An 18,109-nucleotide genomic window follows, 5' to 3' on the forward strand; every position below is an offset into this window, starting at 1 on the left:
TACATTTTGATACATGATGCCAAACCACCCTTCATAAAGGTGGTACCAAGTTAGCCCTCCATCACCAGAGTAGATGAGTGCCTATTTCCCCAACCCGTTTAACACTAGGGATTACTTTTTGTTTTCTAAATGGTATCAATGTAATGTTTTTTAAGATGGTACCTTTGTTAATGTTATTTCTTTATTACTAGAAACTGTAATACTTCAGAAGCTTATTGCAATTTGTATAATACAAATTCTCTAAATTTCTAGTTCATTTTCTCAGCCCAATGTTGTATTAGGACCTCTTACAGAATTGTAAAAGCTCTTTATTTACTGAGGATATTAACTTTTGGTCATGCATGTCACAAATATTTTGCTCAGCTTTTAGCTTGCTTTTTATGTTGCTCACAGAGATTTTTCAAGTACGCAAGTTTTCTATTTCTATTTTCTACTTAAAATCTTCGCTTTATGATTTCTGACTTCTGTATCACGTCTAGAAAGCTTCCCTCACCCCAAGATTACATTGATACTGAAATGTTTTATTCTAGAACTTTAAAGGTTCATTAAAATATATATAAATATTTAATCCATTGGGATTTATGTAGGTTTACAGCATAAAGTAGAAATTTAATTTTATTATTTTAAAATAAATAGCCAGTTTTCCCAGAACTACTTACTGATCAATTCATACTTTTCGTCACTGATTTATACTCACAGATTTACCACATACTAAGCTCTCATGTTTATATTTGAGTATTTCTGGACTTTCTACTCAGCTTTCGTGATTTCTCTATTCCCATGTCAGTATCACACTAATTTAAATATCCTGTTTACAATATTTTAAAAATATGGTAGAGCAAGTCACCCTTCATTACTCGTTTCTTAAAAAAAAATTAGGGGCTATTCTCACTCATTTATTTTTCTAGCTGAACTTAAGAATCATATCTTATCTAATTGAGATTTTGCCTAGAACTATGCTAAACTTATAGATTATTTCAGGGAGAATTGACATTTTACAATTTGCATCTGGCCTTCCCAGAACACAGTTAAGACCTTCCATTTCTTTCTGGTCTTTAGTGTCCTGAGGGAAAGTTTTATCCTTTTTAAAAAATACATATACACATTCTGTCCTTTTATTGCTATTCTAATTGGGATTTGGTTTCCATTACCATAAAAATGATGTGCATTCACTGAGCACTTACTACAGGCCTGACATCCCATTATGTGCTTTCCATTCACTGTGACAAAGCTTTGTAACTAGTTATTGCTGATATATAAGAAAGATCATTGAATTTGTGTGTTAATTTTGTAATGGCCTCCCTGCAGAATTCTCTTACCAGTTTTAACAATTTTCAGCTGATTCTCTGCAGGCCTGTTTTTACAACGCGAGGACTGTCCTATGTGTGAGGAAGGCACTTAGCCCTCCCTCCCTCCCCCATTTTCTGATACATGCTAATTTATCTGCCCTGTCTCACTCAGGCCACCTTATGACCAAAGGGACAGAGCTCTGCTAACTGGTTCTCCGATGGCCAGATCCTATGGCCTCAGCCATGCCAGCCATACACACCAACCAACCACATTCCCAAGAGCCTCTTTAACTGGTCTCTGCAGAAAACAGTGGCTTTTCATTGGCGGCCCCTCCATCTCTACCTTGGTTCCAGGTCCCCTGTGGATGTGTGAGCTTGTCTTCTCTCTTGGTAGGATGTTATTACACAGTCAGGAATATAAAAAATGTATCCCAAATTGACCAAGCAGCCTAACTACTGAGAGGCAGAATGACACGGAGTCAACGCCACACACAGACTCCGAGGCTAGGAGACTTTGGCTGAAATCCCAGCTACTTACTAGTGCTCACTGACCTCTCTGTGCCTCAGTTTCCTCTCATGTAAAATGGGGCTAATGACAGTACCTACCTCATATGAGTGGAAGAGATGATTAAATGGTTAAATATTGAGAAGAGTGCCTAGCACGGAGTAAACATTATATCGGTGTCATCTCCTCCTTCATTTAGCCAAAATCTCTTTCTCTTTTATCATGGGTCTGGTCCAATCTCTTCTGAGGATAATAATTAAGTGATGGTCATTTCCTAAATAGCTGATCCTGGACAGCCTAATATCCTGTTTCATACCACCCTCTGAAAACCAGGGCCTCCATCAATTAACAGACCTCCTTCTTATAAGTGACCTGGGTTGTCTGCATGGTCAGAGATCCTAGCTCCAGCCAGCAGCCCCCCTGTGGACTCACAGGTCCCTTTCTCCTTCGCCACGAGTACCCAAGGCTCCCTTCCCTGGGGCTCAGATGACTTCAGAAGGCTGTGCGGCCAGACCTTTTCGACATAACACTGCCCATATGGCCACTTGCTGTATGTCTGGAAGGCAACAGAGGACGTCCCCCATTTCTTGTGTTGGCTGGGCTATTCCCGCTTAGAGACAGGGTGGGAAGGTGCTCAGAGAAATCTCCTACCCTCAAAAGTCTCCCAGTGAGGAAGGGGACAGGAAGGCAAGCATGTTCCCACTGCTGCCCGGGCCCCAGCACCCTGACCCCAGGCTTCCTGCTCTCTACTCACCCCAACCCAACAAGCCAGATTCACTTCACCCTCGGACTTGGACTTTAAGCACTTGACTATTTTTTAAATTGTGGCAAAATACTCATATCATGAAGTCGACCATTGTAACCGTTTTCAGTGGCATTAAATACATTCGCAATAATGTACAGCCCACCACCACTATCTAGGGCCAGAATTTTTCCATCACCCCAAAAGGAAATCCTGTACCCATCAAACAATCACTCTGTGTTCCTCCTTCCTCCCAGTTCCTGGCAACCACTGATTTCATTTCTGTCTCTGGATTTGCTGATTCTGGGCATTTCACATAAATGGAAATCATACGCCGTGTGGCCTTCTGCTTCTGGCCTCCTTCACTTAGCATAATGTTTTCAAGGTTCATCCAAGTTGTAGCGTGTGTCAGTACTTCATTCCTTTTTATGACTGAACACTATTCTATTGGATATACCACACTGTGTTTATCCATTCTCCAAATGATGGACGTTCAGTCTGTTTCCACCTTTGGGCTATTGCGAAGTCAAGCACTTGACCTTTAATTGATTTCCAGTCTTCAACTCTCTGTTGGATTCAGGATCTAATATCAGCTGCTGGGAAGGCTGTGACGAGGCCACTAGCAGTTCCCTCACCTGCCCTGGCCTTGAGCAGCCCCATCTATTCCCTCCCCAGGTCTCCTCAAGAGCTTTCCATCTAACTGACTCTCCACACTGGTCCTCATGCTGGCACCTCACACTGCAAAGCCCACCTCCCCGATGAGGAGCTGACAGAGACCTTAACTCACCCTCAGTGCACTGTGGTATTTGTATTTTCCATATTGTTCCATTGGTTTTTTATTGAGCACTTATGATAAGCCCACCACTGAATCAAAGGCTTTTCCTGGATCATCCCATTTAATCCCCACAACAACCCTACGAGGCAGGGTTATCATTACACTGTTTCACAGAGGAGAAAACAAGATCAGACAGAACTCGGGTCTCAGGCTGCCAAAACAGTGCCCTTTCCTCACCCCAGTCCTGCCCCCAACACCTGGCCAATATGCATTCAAGTCTTATCAGCTCATTTCCCACACTTACCTGGCCTATTCCCTATCTTGGAAAACAAAAGTCTAAAATGACAATCATCCAAGCTTATCCAGGTTGCAGGTCTATATAAACCCAATTTTGTTCCATGAAAAAAACAGAGTTGCTGAGAGGCCACCAGGTGTGACATCTCTAAGGTCACACCCACCCGCAGGCTGGGGCCAAGTAGCAGAAGGCACCATGTAGGGTCCCAAAACAAGTGAGTGTCATCAGGAGACAGGGCTGGGAGAGGAGCCCCAAGATCCCATGGGGAGGTGGGGAGCCCATGAGTTGGCTCCTCGCTCCTCTACCTCCATCCTGAGTCCAGCTTCCACTCAAAAGACAGCCGTTCTCCTTCATACCAAGAAGGCCAGAGAAAGACCAACAGCCTCTAGCCCTCCATTTCCAGGAGAATCCTACGGGCAGTAACGGGTGGAGTCGGCTCTGAGAGACAGTTGTGTGCATCTCTTCCCAACTCTACCTTCAGTGACGTCAGGTGGGGGTGACCTGAAACCGGCTATAAGGGAGTGTTTACACCCGGGAAAGTGGCAAATGCTAGAAATCAGGCCCAGCCCCAGGCAGGTGTTAACTATCTAACCAGTGTCTCTGCCCATGGGGACCTCTGCAAGGGGCTGTGGAAGAAGCTGATCATCAGAGGCAGAGGAGAGCAAGCAGGTATTTCTGAAGAGGAAGAAAGCTCAGCAGGAGGTGGTTCCTACCACAAGAAGCAAGGCCGGGAGGGCCCCAGGGACCACTGGTCCCACCCCTTCATTCTTCAAGGGAAGCAGAAAGGAGAAGTCTTTGCATGTCCAAGGCCTCACAGCCAATGGAGAATCAACCCCAGATTGCCTGGCTCCAAACCAGGGCTCCTCCCAAGTGGCCTCCACAAACCCAAACAACATGCAGATCAACAACTACCGGAGCTGATGGAGGCCAAGGGAAGGCAGGGGGCCCTCTTTTAGCCATGGGGGTGGAGGTCTCTACAACCAGAAGTAGGTGGGTTTGGAGTGGGTGGTCCCTATCTCCCTTCCAGCCCGTTTCCCTCCTGGGCCCCCAACCCCAGACCTCCCACGGGCAGTGCGTTCCTCACCTCCCTGCCCCATGACAGGGTCCCAGCCAGCTCAGACAGCAGGTGGATAGCATTCCCTGAGTGAGCTGGCCTTGCAAGGGGATGGGTTCAGGGTGAGGTTATGTCCATCAGCTTTCAAGACAAATTCTCGGTTTATTAATTCTCCTCTGTTACGCAGGCAAAAGTAAATAAGCTTTTCTCAGGCATCCTGGCACAGAGGCCTCCCCTATTTAAACACTGCAAGAATCAACAGGCTTGGAAGTGCTGAGCTCCCAGGCCTGGCTTCCCAGGGGGCCCCCTGGCCTCCTGCCCACATCGTCCTGCCTGCCGAGACAAGGCGAGCCTGGCCTCTCTCGGGTGGCACGGCCCGAGTTCTCCGGTGTGGGCATCAGAGATCCTGGGCACCCACAGACCACCGGAGAAGGGCCAAAAGGGTCTGGCCAAAGCTACAAGCATCACACCTGCTCGCTGAGTCCCTCTGTGAACCAAGCGCTTTGTAAAGGTGTTTCTGTACTGCTTGCTTCCATTTAAATCATGATTTTAAAGGTTCAAGAAGGAAGAAAGGAAATAAACAGTAACAAAACCAAAAGGAGTCAGGAAGGTTAATTAACTCATCAAGCACTGCTAAGGAAGATTTTTCAAAGTAGGATGCTACAAGTTTCTGTAAGTACTTGCTCAGGAATCTTTTGTCTGATTGAACAGAGATTGTGGCATGCTTTATACCAGCTTCTTGAGGCCTGTACAGAAATCACATGAGTTATTTTTCTTTTCCCCTCTTTTTTTTTTCTTTTCTTTCCCTATTTGACCCTTTCTGATTTGGAAGAGAAAAAGCCAAAACTACTGCAAGAAACCTAAAGTCAAGCTGCAAGGACTAGAAAAATGGGAGGCAAGAGAGAGATGATAAAGATCTGTTGGCTTTGACCTTGGATGAGCTATGTGCATAGCCCAAAGAGCTTGTCCAGGTGAACTTGTCCAAGGAAGCAAGAGTCGACTCCATTCACTTCAAAACTGCTCTACCCTAGAGCTTAACTAACTGGGGATGTTCCTTTGAATCTGTCTTGACAGAAAGAGCTTCCTCAGCCCCCATGTTGTCGTCTGTCATCCTGCCTCCCAGGTACCCATGATGCTGCTTCCTCCAGCCCCTTCTCATCACTATTTCTCCTGTAAGTGTCCCCTGCAGCTAAACCAAAGGTAACCAAAGACTCTACCCAACAACCCAAGACCAGAATATCTTTGGTTTTCCCCAGTGTGGCCTCAGCACACCCTGAAATGCTTTTCTCTCCTTTCCTATTTGAGCGCTGTTTGTTGACTGTGCACATATATGCACGTTTGAAATCTGTTTTCTCTCAAACTCCTAGTGTACTGCCAATACTGAAAAAATTCAGAGCCTTTATTCTAAAACATTCGGGCAACTGCGTGGGTGTGCAAGCCTCACTCACACCTCTCAACAGGAGGAGGAAAGAGGTCCCCAGAACTGACACTGGTATCCATGAGGGGCCCCACTGTCACTCTTTCTGGCCCCCATTCCCACTCCGATTCCAAGTACCAGTACACAAAAGCCCCACGTGACCCCGGGATCAGGGCACTGGGTCCAGGCCTGGCCTGCTCTCCGTGTGGTGCCCCATCCAGCCAGGCTCTGAGCCCTGTGTAACCTTTCTTGTGCCTAGAACTGGTGATACCTGTGGACCCTTTCTCACAGTTGCATGTGGTATTTTTCAATACAAAAATAAAATACATACGGCTACAAAGGAAACTAATAATACTGAAATACTTATCCAAATATTTTCAAAAACCCAGATGAGATTTATGGTACAGTTACGTAACGTATGTGCTTCTTTATTAATGACTATAAATCAGGATCTAGCTGTGGGTTTGGTGACTTCCGTGCTTTTGAAGCAACGGGAACTTAAACAATATTTCACGTTATCTGCACCAACTCTAACAGGATGTGAAAATAGCTGTGATTTCTGCCAGTGGCCAAGTCACCGGGGCAGCTGACCCTGCTATGGCTTGTGGCCCACCTTTGCGACAGAGGATACGCTCCATTTCTGTAAGAGGTGAGGGATAGTGACGTGTGATTCTCTTCCTGTCCCAGTTCACAGCCCCCTTCACCCCGCTTTCTGTTTGTGGACCCCTGTTCTGTTCCGTGCTCAAGAATGCCTTTTTTATCCCCATCACCTATCTTCTTCCTCCTCCACAGCCCCAGGAAGGAGTTACACCCACCCACCACCACTCAGGTGATATGGGGCAGCTTCTTGTCCTTGGTGGATGAGAAGGAGGACAGCTTTGAGGGTCCTAGGCATGGGACAGAAGCAAGCCCACAGGCACTCATAAGCCCCCTCCCTCTTATTCTTGGAGGGGGCATCACAGAAAAATGCTCTGTGGCTCCATCCTCCTCAATCCACCCCAGAGGTACCCCTCACATTGAGCAGCACCCCATTGGTGGTTCAGAGGTTTCTGGTCCCTCTAATCACCCTCCCTTTCCCAGCCCTTCCCACCCCACTCCAAAGCAAAAGCAAGAAATGAGCAGGAAGGGGAAAGCCTACCTTCTGGCTCTTCCACGCTGCTGGCGGCAGTGGTCGGTGGTGCCACGGGGATTTCTGTGAGGTTCAGGATGGGAGGAAGAGCAAGCAAGGAAAGATATTACTTTTGAACCTTAGAAAAGAATGATACACAGACCCCTCCCACTCTTCCTGACTGTACCCCCTGCCCCCCAGCTCCAGAAAAGGACCGCCAGGGAGGAGAAAGCCAGCCAGCCAGCCGGCATGGGGGCCCGGCACACGGCCTGTTCTCCTGTGGAAGCTGTCCCTCCGTCTGGCAGGGATGTCAGTGCTCCTGGCTGTTGAGGAGGGGTTCGGAGTGGGGAGAGGCAAAAGGAACAGGTGGCATGGAGAGCTGACCTTGACTCTAGTGGGGGCCTGCCAGGTGCATGTCCGTCAGTTCTCCTGTCTATGTGTCTTCAACTTGGCTCAGCCCGAGGCAGTAGAGAGGGGCCTTCCCAGGTGCCCCTGCTCGTCACCCTGTGGCTGCCTCGGCCCTGCTCACCTCTGACCTTGACCCATTTGGTGGAGAAGGCACCATGGCAGGTGTGGCATGTGAGGGGGCTGGGAGGTGTCTTACACAGGCAGGGAGGGGTCTACACCCTGGACACAGGTCCCAATAGGCACATCTCACAAGCTAAGGTTTTGTCTCGGTGGATACAGCAGACTGACAATACGGTGAATCGAGGGGCCTGGTAGAAGCGTGCACTTTACTGGGGTCACTCCTTTTCTACCTAGAATGGCAATGAGTTCCTACTTGCTTCTGGCTCTGACTGTGTGCTCTGAAAAGGTGAGGGTTCAGCCAGTCTCTGGGAAAGACCAGATATCACAGCTCCAGCTTCCTTTTTCTGAACGAAGCCGAACCATGGACCAGAAGCCCTGAGGGGCAGGGAGGTGCGGCTCCTTATGGAAGACCACATATACAGGGGTCACAGAGGACTCCACAAGCTCCACAGACTCTGGTCACCATCTGATTGTTTGGGGTAAGACCTCCCTTGGACCCCCAGACTCTGGGTCAGCTGGAGCTGGAACCTTGGTGGATGGAGATGGAACACTCCAGCCTCAGAGCAAACCTAAGAACCTCCCTCAGAAGCCAGCCTTTGCCTCTCTAGGAAGGAATGGGCAGAGGACCCAGCCCACAATTTGGAGACAAACCTTGTTCTTGGGGGATTTTATCAGCAATAACAACCAACAGATGCTCTGTCACAGCAGCTTACACAGGCATTAAGAGACTGGACCTTGTACTAGGCCTCCTCTTAGCCCTCATAAGCTACTTGGTCCCAGCAGAAACATTCCAGAGGGAACCTCCAAATGGTCCAGCCTAATCCTGCAAGTCCACGGATCAGGCTGAGGCCAGCGGCCACAGAGCCATACTGGCTAATCCACCCCAGTGCCTTAGGCCTGACACCAGGGTGTATGCAGATGGCCTGTGGCTCCCAGAGCTGTGACAAAACAGGGCACAAGTCCCCCAGCCTCTGTCAGGGCACCTGTAGCTGGGTGCCCTCAGGAAGAGCTCACAGAAGTCCCAGGATGGAGACCCATGTCTTCAGGTTGTTGGTGGGAATGCTGGCACTCAGCTCAACCTGCCCTTTGTGAGAGGACGGGAGAAGGTAGAGAGCATGTTGAGAAGCGAGAGCCCCCATTTCCCAGCTCTCTGTCACTGATTCTGAAACATGAGCTCCATTTCATGGTCTTTCCACTGGGTGATTGGAAATGGTTGGTTCCAGGCATTTCTGAGCATCCTAACTCCCTTTATAAGGGAGACCTCATTCCCCCCACCCCCCGTGTTTTCATAATCCCAGATGGCGGCACTGATGTCCTCCCAGAGCTCTAAAAATGTTCACTTTGCAGCTTTTTGGACAGAACAAAAAGAAGGATTTTTGCAAGTTGTTAGACTGACAACTACAGGTTGTCATGAAAACCATTTCACCTTGCTCTGCCCTGGATGGACACTGAGCTCAATCTCCCAAAACTGAGATTTAGGTTATCTGCTGTTACTGGACCCCTGTGAACATGTCTCCTGATTTAGAAACTGGTCAGAAGAGCTGCTGGAACCGATGCAGCCCTAAGTATTCTGGAAGCGAAGACCACACCCAGCTTAGGCAGGTGAGGTGCAGTGTGTGTAAGGTTCCTACCTAGTGTGGGTGTGCAAGGTCGGTGGGGACTGCTCCAAGGAGCCCCAGGGGCTGCTGGGGTGAGGGGTTCCAGCCTCTTGCTTATGTCTAAGGTTGCTCCAAGTCCGTCGTGACTGACCAGAAAAGCCAGTGCCCTCCCAGAGCTGAGGTCCACTGACACCCTAAAGCAGGGTCAGCCGACTTCTGCGGTAAAGGACCGGCTAGTAAATGTTCCAGGCTGGGCAGGTCACATAGTCTCGGCTGTGACTGCTCAATTCTGCCATCAGAGCTCAAAAGCAGCCATAGGCAGTGTGTGAACAGCAGACACAGCTGCGTTCCCACAAGACTTAAGGACACGGAACTTTCATATCATTTGCACAAGTCAGGAAATAGTACTTTCGATTTTTGTTTCAATCATTTTAGAAAGGTAAAAAAACAAAACAAACAAACAAACAAAACGCCATCGAGACATACAAAACCAGGCAGTGGGCCAACCCCTTCGCCCAGGTGTGCTAACCCCACTCTAGAGAAGCAGACTTTATCCCCGAGTCTGAGCGGTGAGCTGGGATCCGCTCCTGTTTTCATCGTCCTTTCTGGGTTCAGGCCAGTCCTCCACAGGGAGGCCGAGGCTGTGGCCAGCTCTCAACCTGGCTTGATTCCCACACAGGGTAAATTCTGCTCATGACACCTGTGTGATCCTACCAGTTGTAAGATATTAAAATCTAGCTGAGCCAAGGCCCCTGAGTGACCCCTGTAGCCTTGCTCACCTCCTCCCCAAGTTCCAGCAACTAAGGGGTTAATGGCTGGCCCGAGAGGGCCTTCAGGGCCCTCAGGGGTGCTGCCATCCTTCATAAGGGCTGTGGCAGCCCTGCCCAGCTTCCCTCAAAGGCCATGTGGTGTCAATCCTTTCTGTCTGAGTCTGCGAGGGACAGGGTGTGTTGGAATTCCCAGAGCAGCAATGGTGGCCCTGGTACAGACCCTCAGGTTCAGGGTCAAGGTGGCATATGGCAGCCGGACCTGGGCCGAGGAGGAGGCTTGCTTCCACCCAGGAGCAAGAGACTCACTCTTTGTCAGGACAGATAGCCGCAGACAGGTTGGTCCCCAGCTGCTTCTGCAAGAACCCCCCAGGCTCGGGGGGTCTCACATGGGGCCCCGCTGAGCACAGATCAGCACCAGGGAGCACTACACCCACTGGATGTCAGTGACCAGCATCTGGAAAGGACCCCCTCAATCCCTGCACCCAAGCCAGGGCCTCGAGGGAAAGGGCGCCTCGCGCATACTTATGCAGGGGGCGATGGGAGAGCGGCTCTGCTGGTAGCCTTTGGCGCAGCGGTTGCACGTAATGCCCGTCACGCCGTCCTTGCAGGGACACTGGCCGGTGGTTTGGTTGCAGGTTTTGCCAGCGGCTCCCACGGGATGGCAATCACAGGCTGTGGAGAACACACAACAGGAGGGTCAGAGGGAGGGAAGGGGCCAGTGCACACCCTCCCCCAGGGTCCCTCCCCACCCAGAGGCACCCCATGGACCCCACCTCAGGGGAAGAGCAGGAATGGGGGACCAGGCCCCGCCAGGCCCACACACATTCCAGAAGCTGATAACTTGGCCACCTGCCTACCTGGAAATGGGGAATGAAAATCAGAATGGACCGACTTGAAAGGGCTGTTTTGGCAGCAGGGAAGTGAAGCTGGGGAGCCCTTCCAAAGGCTGAGAGGAAGACCATGTTCAAGTATGTTTTCAGGAATTCAAAGTCTGATCACGAGTGGAGGAGTCAGAATTTGGAGGCGCACCTTTCCTCAGTGGGTAAGTTTGTGCATTCTCACTCCCGCACCCCTGCCAGCTCCTGGCCCCCAGGCTTCCTCACTGACCAAGCCCTGGGGTTCGCCAGATCAGCGGGAGTCACCAGGGAGGTGTGACCCCCAACCCACTGGTTGCTGTCCCCCAACTGCTCTGCCAACCAACCCTGATTTGCAGCCAGGCGGTCCGAGGCTCAGGCTTCTGAATCACAAAACCTATAAACTGTAGCTGGGAAGAGTCACAGTGGTCATTGAAACACCTGATTAAATGTGCAAAGACTGGGAAGTGAAGGAACCCCTACCACCACCACCACCACCACCACCACCACCAGGGTCTCACAGAAAGGGAATGGCCAAGCTGGGCAGTGAAGTGAGGCCCCCATTCTCAGGCCAGTCAGTGGCTGCTGCACCACACAGCAGGCCCACACCCCTCCTGGTTTGCAATGGGCTAGAGAGCTGGGGTTGCCTACTCTGTCACACTGCATCCTGAAGCTTCCTCCCTGTGTCCTAAGACCCAAATCCCAGGGATGGAACGGCCAATCCATTGTGGGGACATCCTCACTGCTGTGGACTGAATGTTTGTATCCCCCCAAACTCATATGTTGGAGCCCTAACCCCCCAATGTGATGGCATTGGGAGGTGGGGCCCATGGGACATAATTAGGTTTAGAAGAGCTCATGATGGGATTCTAAAAGCAAGAGGAAGAGAGAAAGAGATCTCTCCACAAGCACGTAGCAAGAAGTCAGCTGTCTGCAAACGAGGAAGGAGGTCTTCACCAGACACTGAGTCTGCAGGCACTGAATCCTGGACTTCCCAGCCTCCAGAACTGAGAAACAAATATTTGGTGTCTAAGCCTCTCAGTCTGTGGGGGTTTTTTGTTATAGCAGCCCAAGCTGACCAAGACAGCCACCCACACCGTGACGCTTGGGCAAGAACTGCTTCACCAAGAATCAGGACACCTAAACCCTCTGCTGACTCCTGCCTCCCTGAATCTAGGCAGTGGACTCAGAGTGTGAGGCTGGGGAAGGGAAGACGAGGAGGCAAACATTCTGCCTCTTCTCCTCCCCAGTCTCCCTCCCTCTCTTCAAGGGAAGCCCAGTGTGTGGGGGGTGGTGTGTCTTCAGGAAGGCATCCTGCAGCAATTTCAATTGGTGCCAGACGCTATGTATTTCTGCTCCAAATGGGAAAGAAGTATCCAAGAAAATAAGTGAGAGCAGAAGCTCCTAAAAGAACTAAATTAGAATTTCTCCAGCCAGCACTGCTCACCGTGAGGGCATGAGTCTGAGGATGAAGATATGGCCTCTCCCAACCAGCCTTGGGCCCAGAAGTGGCCAAAGAGGGACTTAGAAAGGGGAAGGAGGGAGCAGGGAGAGGAATGTGAGAAATTGTTTGTTGAAGTTGTGTCTGGACACGTGAGCACTTCCGGAAACTCTCACAGTGGGGGTTCTGGTTGTGGGGTGCTCCCTGACAGGAGGGCAGGGACACAGGCCCAGGGCAGGCAGGCAGCCTGGTGGACTGTCTGCGGGGTTCTTTCATTGCAGGAGCCACAGAAGGAAAATGGACTGTTCCAGTCTTGCCCCTGTAGACAGCAGTAAATCCTTTTGTTAGGAACTTGTCTTCTTAAATCTACCCTGAATTCAGGATCATTCCTTGTTTTTTTCTTCCCTTCTTTTTATTCAGTAAGAGACTCAGCCTTGATACAAGCTGTAGATGATCATGGGAGGAGGGGATGGTTGAAGAGGACCGCTGACCTTTCCCTCTGGCCTCCTGCATCCATCCCCTGATGAGGAGGGCCATCCAGCATGGGCAGCATCTCTAAGTTGGCCACAGGAAAGCAGAGGGCACAGCACGGGCCCCGCCATCCCGAGCCCCGGCCGTGGGCACCAGGCCGATGTGGACTCCTGAGGCTCCTGCCAGCTGACGTCCTTGGCCTGCTTCACGGGCTTTCTGGTAATGCTACGATTCAAGCCAAGATGTCCTCCCCTCGATGCTGATCGAACACAGCTGTGCACCAGTAACTTCAGGGTCCTTGGACGTGGGTGGAGGAAGGGCACCAAGGGCTGCTTGGTGACTGAAGGCCACTGGAGGGTCAGAGCCAAGTCACCCATAGGCACCACCGTCGGTCCAGGTCGTCCTTACAGTGGCAGACGCTGGCCCAGGGGCAGACATGGGGGGAGCAATTGGAGGATTGCATGTCCCTTCCCCAAGGCCCCTCATAGCTGGGGACCTCTCAGCTGACAAGGGTTGGCGTGCTGCCGAGGAGAAGCCACAGGCACCAGCTAAAGGCCGCTGGAGCTAAGGACCATTCTTGGTGATGGCAGGGCAGCGGTGCCTGCTTGGAAGAGCTGGCACTTCCTATGGGTCCACCCTTTGATTAAAGGAGGTGCTTTACTGCTTGGTTTCCAAATCTTTCTCCCGAGATTCTGCAAAGACTGACCAACGGGCCCCTTGGCCTGGTCTAATGGAAGCAGCGGGCTGACAAATCACTGTACCAGGAAGAGAAGCCATCAGGGTCCCACAGGGCCAGGGGGTGGAGGGAGCTCAGAAGGCCAGTATGGTCACCTGCAGGGCAACAGGAGCGTCACCAGAGGCACGGCATTCCTCCAGCGTAAAACCACCCCAGGCGCCTGGGAACACCTTCGTCTGTCCACATTCTCATACAGTTGTCCCCTCTGGTCCACACACCAGCCTGCAAAACTGGCACAACTACACAGAGGAGGAGACCACGGACTGGCAAGAAAAATCGCAGGCAGAGGGAGGCCATGTGAGGGATAGAAAGGACTGATCTCTGAGCGTGTCACCGAGGCCCCCATCCTTTCTGACACCCTCCGTGTACTGCTCATTCTACAAGCAGAAATTCCTGCTTAAACCTGTTGAAACCAAGGCTAGGTGGGTTTTCTATTATGTGCGGCCAAATCAAATCCTCACAGGCAGACTTGCATTGCACTCAAATTAAGGACTTCCCCCCAAATCCCATGAATAAGGAAAGCCCAAATTATCTCTCTATGCAAAGAAGGGTGAACGTCAGGGTGTGGAGAGAATTGATGGTTGACAGCCCTCTACAGTGGGTTCTTCTACAGTCTGGGACAAGGGAATCTGGCAAGCAGTGTCAAAGAAAGAGGGTCCGAGCCACCCACCAGTTATAAAGGAAGCCCCAGGCCCTGGCCCTTAGGGAGAGAAAGCCAAAGGGACCCTGCTGTATTCCCTCAACACAGACACACATAGAGACACACATGTGCACAGTGGGGAGGGAGGCCAGCGGAGGGGAGGGGCTGAGTTAGGGAGAACGTGGAATTCAGCTGAGTGGCGGTCTTCTGCTTTGCAGGGAGTCTGGTGAGGAGATCAAGAGAATCTCCCTGATAATGACAACTTGGTCCAGGTCAGAATGTCTTCTGCCACAGGAAGCTCACTGGGTGACTCCCATTTCCCTGGAAGTCAGCCACTTTTTTCAGCGGAGGTCAATCCCTTCCAGGGCAGGTCACCCCCATTTACATGGAGCAGGCAGCACCTGGTCATAGGAAACAATCTACCCTGGGGTTTTTCCATCAAGGGGAAAGTGAGACCAGACGGAAGCCCAGGGCCCTGAGAAGGCGGCAGGATTAGGTTTCTCACGAACAAGGCAGGCTGGAGGGTCTCCAGGTGCAGAGAAGCCAGGCTGTCCTTGCTCTGGGCCATCAGACAAGGACAGATGATCAGGGCACACAGATGGTTTCAGATGGGTGTAGGAGACCCAGGTCTGGGCCTGTCCTGCCAGTAACACTGTGTGAGGCCTCGCTCGCTCTGGGCCTCAGGTGGCTCACCTGTAAGGCCAGATCTACACTCGCACTAAAGTCCCTTCCAACCTAAAAGCCTAAGGTTTGGTGTCTATATGGCTCCAAGGATCTGGGGTGGCAGCCTGACCCTTGGCCCATCACCCCCACTGCTGCCGTTCAGTGCAATGCCCTGGCCATGGCTGCAGGGAAAGCGCTCCCTCATGCTGCCAGACACATCAGGCCTTCCGTCCACACCCACTGACCGCCCTGCCTGACACCTCTGCCTGCTGCATCATATTGGGATCTCTTCGCCAAGACTTGGTTTCTCTGTCAGTTAAGAGAAGTGCACCCAGGGTTTCTGAGAGCTCCAGTAGAGCCGACCTGGAAGGCAAACAGTTCTGATCCCAGGCTCCTGGTCTCGAGCAGCTGCCTTTCCCTGTTCCCTCTGATGTTCTCTGTCCTGGATCCCTAAGGGCCCAACAGCCCTCGTCAGGAGGAGATGCACAACTGAGGTTGGCCCCTCTCACTGCAGCTCCCACTGTGAGAGGGGCCTCCATCCTGGGCTCCTAACAGGAGGTTACTTCTCCTGGCTACTTCTGCTGAGGGTCTGGCTCCAGGGGCCCTTGGGGTCAGGCAGGACCTTCAAATGGCAGTGATCCCAGGGCACATGCTTGTGGAAGAGAGGGGAGCTGGCTTGGTGCCAGACCCCCGTGGAGCAGCTCTTGATAGGAGTGGGGAGACGCAACAACCACAGCACCGACCCTCACTTCAGATGTCATTACAGCTGCCACCCAGGCCACCAGCCAGGCGTGAAGGACAGCTTCGGGCCTGACCTCACGTTGTGGACTGACTTATGCACCCCCAACACCCTCACCCCAGGATTCAAATGTTGAAGACCTAACTCCAGTACCTCAGAATGTGACTGTATTTCAAGACAGGGTCTTTAAAGGGGTGACTAAGATGGAGTCATTCGGGTGGGCCCTAATCCAATATAACTAGTGTCCTTAAGAAGAAAGTGTCCACACATCAGGTGTGGGGGGCACTCCCTTCCCAGCCAAGGCCAGATGGGGAAACACCCATACCATCAGGTAGAGAACCCTTGCCCTGACTCCTGGAACGTTGCTATCGGTGAATGGGGCTGCTCCCTAGCACCAATCCTGAGACCACCTGGGACCCCAAGGCCTACAGGTCACGCCAAAGGTCCCTATCTGCCTGTGGCACTGGGTTAGGGTGAAACGTTCTTCTCTGCTTTGAGTAAGACTGGTCTGTGTATCTGGACACCATCCACAAAAAGAGTGGGAGCGGGCAGCGGCATTAGGGCAAATCCTCCCATGAGCTGACGCTGCCCTCCCTTCTGACCCACCAGCCCCTTCCTGCTTCCAGGCTGCTCTTTCCTCAGCCTCCCCACAGCTGTTTACTCCTCACACCCGGGGTCTCATCTCAAACGTCCTGTCTTCAGAGAGGTCTTCCCTGGCCACCTTGCAGAGCGGCTCCCCCTACATACACTCTCTTTCCACCCTGTGTTTTCCTCCAACTAACTCACCACAATCTATAATAATCTTATGCTTATTTCTTCTTCTTTTTTATCATCAATCTCCCTCTAGAAAGCAAGCTCTCAGGGAACGTGTGTCTTGGTAACCACTGTGACCCAGTTCCTGCATATAGCAGGTGCTCAATAAATACTTGCTGAATCAATGAACAAACTCAGGGCAGCCCTCTCCATGGGGAAAGACCATCTGATTTACCCTGTGAATCTGGAAGAAAGAAGGCGGGGCAAACAGGGAAGATAATCCCCTCACATCCTAGATCAGTGGCAACCTGACTACAGACACTCCCTGCTCCTAAATTCTCCATGCTGAAGAGGGAGCCAGGATCATTTAAATCCACAGATAATCCACAAACTTCATCTCAGCTGTCTGTGTCAACCTCCTCCGCAGCAATGCTTTTCTTTCTCCCAGCAGTTGCTAACCAGGCACAAAAGAATAAATGTTTCAAGTTGCACGACCTCTCCTTTCCCTTGCCACTTTCAGATCAAGGTGCAGACAGCAGGAAGTGGAAGGGGAGGGGAGCCCCATAATCCCAAACTGGGTTATCTGACCCTCCATGATCTAGTTAACTATAGTCTTCCTGTACCTGATTTACAGCTGATGAGAAAGGCACAGCTCCTGCAGAAGGGGGGGCGGGGTGATGGGGGGGAAAGAGAGAGATGGAGAGAGGGAGGGAGAGAGGAAGGGAGGAGGGAGGGAGGGGGAGAAAAATGGGGGAGAGAGGGGGAGAGGGAGAGAGACAGAGAGAGAGACAGACTCTGGTTGCACAGGCTCAGGCAGGCGGGCCGGCAGGGTCTTTCTTAGCAGCACCTCCAGAACCACATTTATGCAACTGCCCATCCCCATGTCTCTGCTCAGGGCCTCCACGAGCAGCTGCCGGACACTCATCTCTGCTGTTCAACTCGTTTGTCATTTTTTCTCCCAAAGCGTGTAAATCCTTTATCGAGAGTGTGCAACGGCATTAGGGCAAATCCCCGGGGCCCTGCCTAGTCCTGTGGGAAGTGGCCTCAAAATCCACACCGAGGCTGAGCCCTTCAAGTGAGAGGGGCCGGTTCTGCCATACACCACCAGCCACTGAAAGGACTAAGGCAACCAGAGAGCCAAAGGGATCGTCTCCACTCTGCGCCCTCGCTGGCAATGGCAGGGCCTTCTGGTTATTGTATTTCCCTCTACGTGTACAAATAATCCTAACAGCTAACAGGTATGGAGTGATGCCATGTGGCAAGGACCTCCTGTACATCATCCATTTAATATACACCACAACCCTAGGAGGGAGGAGGAACTAGTATTAACCCCATTATCAGATGAGAAAACTGAGGCACCAAAGAGTACGTACCTTGCCCAGGGGTGGAACTTGAGCCCTGGTCTCAAGATCCATGCTTTTAAAAGCCATTCATCCCAAGGCTGTTGGCTGGGGCCCACCTGTTGCTCTGCTGGTAGCAAGAGCTACTTCCCAAGTGAAATGCCCTCCATTAACCAGGCAGCTCACAATCAGGAGGCTTTTCTGCTCAAGACCAGGAACCCCTGTGGATCCTCCAAGAACGCCCATCTGGAATTGGGAAGAGAGTAGGCTGCAGAGACAGGGAGCTGGCACCCAGGAAGGGGAAGAAAGTGGCCAAGGATTCCCAGAGGAATGAGACAAATGGCTAGGCCTGCAGATCCTGTGTCAGAGCAGGGCACCCTGGGTGCACCGT

At 51.4% G+C, this 18,109-nt stretch overlaps 1 protein-coding gene across 5 annotated transcripts in view; it reads right to left on the minus strand.

Annotated features, from left to right (window-relative positions):
* NTN1 (netrin 1) overlaps positions 1 to 18,109 on the minus strand; it is a 196,876-nt gene that overhangs the window by 45,042 nt on the left and 133,725 nt on the right. For all 5 annotated transcript variants that reach the window (XM_019755250.2, XM_074319331.1, XM_074319333.1 and 2 more), the window contains exons 4-5: positions 10,604 to 10,753; positions 7,216 to 7,269 (exon numbers count right to left, since the gene is read on the minus strand). In XM_019755250.2, coding sequence (XP_019610809.1) covers positions 7,216 to 7,269; positions 10,604 to 10,753 — 204 coding nt within the window. The remainder of the gene's footprint in view (positions 1 to 7,215; positions 7,270 to 10,603; positions 10,754 to 18,109) is intronic.

Source organism: Rhinolophus sinicus, linkage group LG15 (genome assembly GCF_036562045.2).
Source record: "Rhinolophus sinicus isolate RSC01 linkage group LG15, ASM3656204v1, whole genome shotgun sequence".
In the NCBI taxonomy this organism is placed as follows: Eukaryota; Metazoa; Chordata; class Mammalia; order Chiroptera; family Rhinolophidae; genus Rhinolophus; species Rhinolophus sinicus.